This window comes from Orycteropus afer, unplaced genomic scaffold (genome assembly GCF_000298275.1).
Source record: "Orycteropus afer afer isolate SDZICR_OR568_19922 unplaced genomic scaffold, OryAfe1.0 scaffold00360, whole genome shotgun sequence".
NCBI classification, from domain to species: Eukaryota; Metazoa; Chordata; class Mammalia; order Tubulidentata; family Orycteropodidae; genus Orycteropus; species Orycteropus afer.
The window spans coordinates 2,922,732-2,926,104 of NW_006921947.1; the positions used below are offsets into that span (position 1 = coordinate 2,922,732).

General features: G+C 45.2%; 1 protein-coding gene across 1 annotated transcript in view; it reads right to left on the bottom strand.

The window, feature by feature from the left end:
* ASB9 (ankyrin repeat and SOCS box containing 9) overlaps positions 1 to 3,373 on the bottom strand; it is a 40,911-nt gene that overhangs the window by 27,048 nt on the left and 10,490 nt on the right. Inside the window, exons 2-3 of the mRNA XM_042782535.1 lie at positions 1,467 to 1,546; positions 811 to 918 (exon numbers count right to left, since the gene is read on the bottom strand). Of these exons, the coding sequence (XP_042638469.1) occupies positions 811 to 918; positions 1,467 to 1,546 (188 nt within the window). The remainder of the gene's footprint in view (positions 1 to 810; positions 919 to 1,466; positions 1,547 to 3,373) is intronic.

Below are 3,373 nucleotides of genomic sequence, written 5' to 3' on the forward strand. Positions count from 1 at the left end.
CATTATTGTTATTTTCCCTTTTTTTTTTCAGATATAGGCTCTAAAACTCAGAGACTCAATAACATGTCCTAGTTTACAATATTAGTAAATGATAGAGCTGGGCTGGGACCATACATCAGGTCTTACAACATCAAAGTAGATGGGTTTTCTGTGTTATCTCACTACCTTCTTATACTCATAGGGATGAAGACAGAAGCAGTCTAACAGCCATTTCATTAGCAGTGGTGCAAATGGTTAAGCACTCAACTATTAACCAAAAAGGTTGGCAGTTCAAACCTACTGAAAAAGTTCTCCCCTCCTCTCCTCCTTCTCCAGTTTAACAACATAGAGATTCAAATGATTTCTTGCACGTGCCTAGGTGGCACAAATGGTTACAAGCCTGACTACCAACTGAAAGGCTAGCAGTTTGAACCTGTACAGAGGCGTGTCAAAAGGAAGACCTGGCAACCTGCTTCTGAAAAGGTCACCGCTTTGCAAACCCTGGGGAGGACAGTTCTACTCTGACCACATGCTGTCACCATGAGCCACGTTTGACTCCACAGCAACTGGTTTATTGGGTTTTTTTGTTTTTGTTGGTAAAGAAAATTATATCCACCATAATTTTCTCTAAGACTTTAAGCATTATTTTCCAGCTAAAAATTCAGTATTTCATCTATCATTCTGACGTCTAATAGGCAGAATACTCTTGAAAAAATGCCCCTCTTTATATTTCTAATCAGGCTGATCAAAAGTGCTGAAAATTCTTCAGAAGGGATGGAAATAGTCATTTCTCATTCACAGTTTCTCAGATATAATTTGAGCTCCACTTACCTGAGCTCCGTGCTTTAATAAGATATTGGCACATGAGGGATGGCCTCCGAGGCAGGCTTCGTGCAGTGGGGACACGTGATCTGCCGTGAGGAGGTTCACAGGCCAGCCCTGGAGGAAGGAAAACAGCAAAGCAGGGAGTGCAGAGTGATGGTGCCCTGGGGCCGGCTTTCAGCCATGATTGCTACTGTGACAATTCTTTTAAAAGTTACATATTTAGTCATACTCATTGCCTCAAACTCTGACAGTACAAGGTGTTGAAAATGATGTAAAAAGAAAAAAAGATCCCAAACCAAACCGACTGCCGTTGAGTGGATTCCAAGTTATAGCACTCTATAGGACAGAGTAGAACTGCCCCATAGTGTTTCCAAGGCTGTAGACCCTTATGGAAGCAGACGGCCTCATCTTTCTCCCACAGAGCGGCTGATGGGTTCCAACCACTGACCTTTCGGTTAGCAGCCAAGAGTTTAACCACTGCACCACCATGGCTCCTTAAGAATGATTAGTCCCTAAGAAGGCTTCTATATTGTTAAATGGTTAAAAAAGAAAATTTTGTGACATGTGAAGAATTGTATCTTCGTATCAGACCACAGGTGGTTGTTTCTTGGTATGGTAAGCAGCAGCATTCACTGCATAGCTGCCAGATTTCAAAAAGCTACCTGGCTGATGAGGTTCCTCAGAGACAGCAGGCGCCCGTGGATGGCAACTTCATGCATGGGAGACCAATCAGACACAGCATCTGTACGGAGAGAGGGACAGGTGACATCCTGCCAATGCACTTTAGACCGACCCCTGCCTGTCCGTTTATCATGCTCTGGTGGCTTATGTGGAAAACTATGCCAGCAGCATTTCAAACACCAGCAGGGTCACCCATGGTGGACAGCTTTCAGCCAAGCTTCCAGACTAGGACAGACTAGGAAGAAAGGCCTGGCAATCTAGCTCCAAAAATTAGCCAATGCAAAGTCTAGAGATCATAGCAAAGTGTTATCTGGTACAGTGCTGGAAGGTGAGCCTTATAGATTGCAGGGCTCTCAGAGCGCACAGTGGCTGCAACAATGGTCTCGAGCATCCTAATGAATGTGAAGATGGCGCAGGAACAGGCCACGTGTCGTTCCGTTGTACGTGGAGTCGCCACGGGTCAGAGCCAACTTGAGGGCAACTAACAACAGTGCCCGTTCAAAGCTATAAGTTCATCCTTGTCCACCAATAAAGCCTGACAGGTCCTGGATGGAGACGTTGTGGTCACCCAACAAAGTCCCATCAGGACTTCAGCATTTCTTCCTCTTTTGGTGTTTCTTATACACAGCTTATTAAATGCCTAGGTAGCTAAAGAAAGGACTAAAGTCAGTGCTCAAATTAGGGACAAAAGAGGCCGAGTGGGATGACACAGAGATCACTGTGCTTCCATTTGCACACTGGTCTCAAAGGCAAATGGCCCATTTAGTTAAGTGAGGGCTTGGCTAATTACCGGCTTTAGTGTGTTATGCCATGGTTGCCAGCCTAGTTTCTGCATGAAATACACACTTTGGCAACTCAGCAAACAGAACCATGTATTAATGGTGGTAATCACTTACACAATTACATACACTATTAGGCTTGGAATCAAACCTAAGCAGAATCAAATCTATTTATGAATTACCTTCAACCCCAACAGCAAGTCCAAACCAGAGTTCGGTCTAACATTCCTTACCCTGGAAGGCAGCGCGCCGGTGCAGTTAAGAGAAAGCTCTGAATTCAAATCCCCTTGACTTCTTCTGAAAGGAGCTCTGGTGGCACAGTGCCTAAGGCATTTGTCTGCTAACCAGAAGGTTGGCAGTTCAAACCCACCAGCTGCTCTGGGGGAGGAAGGTGGAACAATCTACTTCCATAAAGATTTGCCGCCTTGAAAACCCAATGGGGGTCACTCTGAGTTGGAATCAACAGGTTGGCAGTAGGCTTTTTTGTTTGTTTGTGCTACTTCTTCTGAGCTGTGGTCCCTGGACCAGCTCTGATCCTCAGTTTCCTTATTTGTAAAGTGAGGACAGCATTATACCTATCCGTGACTCAATGATGGTGCAATGGTTAAGTGCTCAGTTGCTGAGAGGTTGGCAGTTTGAACTTACCCAGCAAGTCTGCAGGAGAAAGACTGGCGATCAGCTCTCCTGAAGATCACAACCTTGAAAACCTTATGCAGCAGTTGCACTCTGTCACACAGGGTCGCTGTAAGCTGAAAGTCAACTCGACAGCAACTAACAACAACAAAACGGCTCAGTATATATCAAACCAGTTACTGTCAGGTTGACTCTGACACATGGTGACTCCATATGTGTCAGACTAGAGCTGTGCGCTAAAGTGTTTTCTTTGGCTGATTTTTTTTTTTTTTTTAAGTAGATCACCAGGCCTGCTTCCAAGGCACCTCCAGGTAGACTCGAACCTCCAACCTTTTTGGTTGGCAGCACCACCCAGAGACTGCCAGTCCATATTAGCTACTATTATGACCCTGCCCTAACACTAAATGGTGGCATGGTGCCTCAGGCACTTGACTGCTAACCAGAAGGCTGGCGGTTCAAACCCACCAGCCACTCCT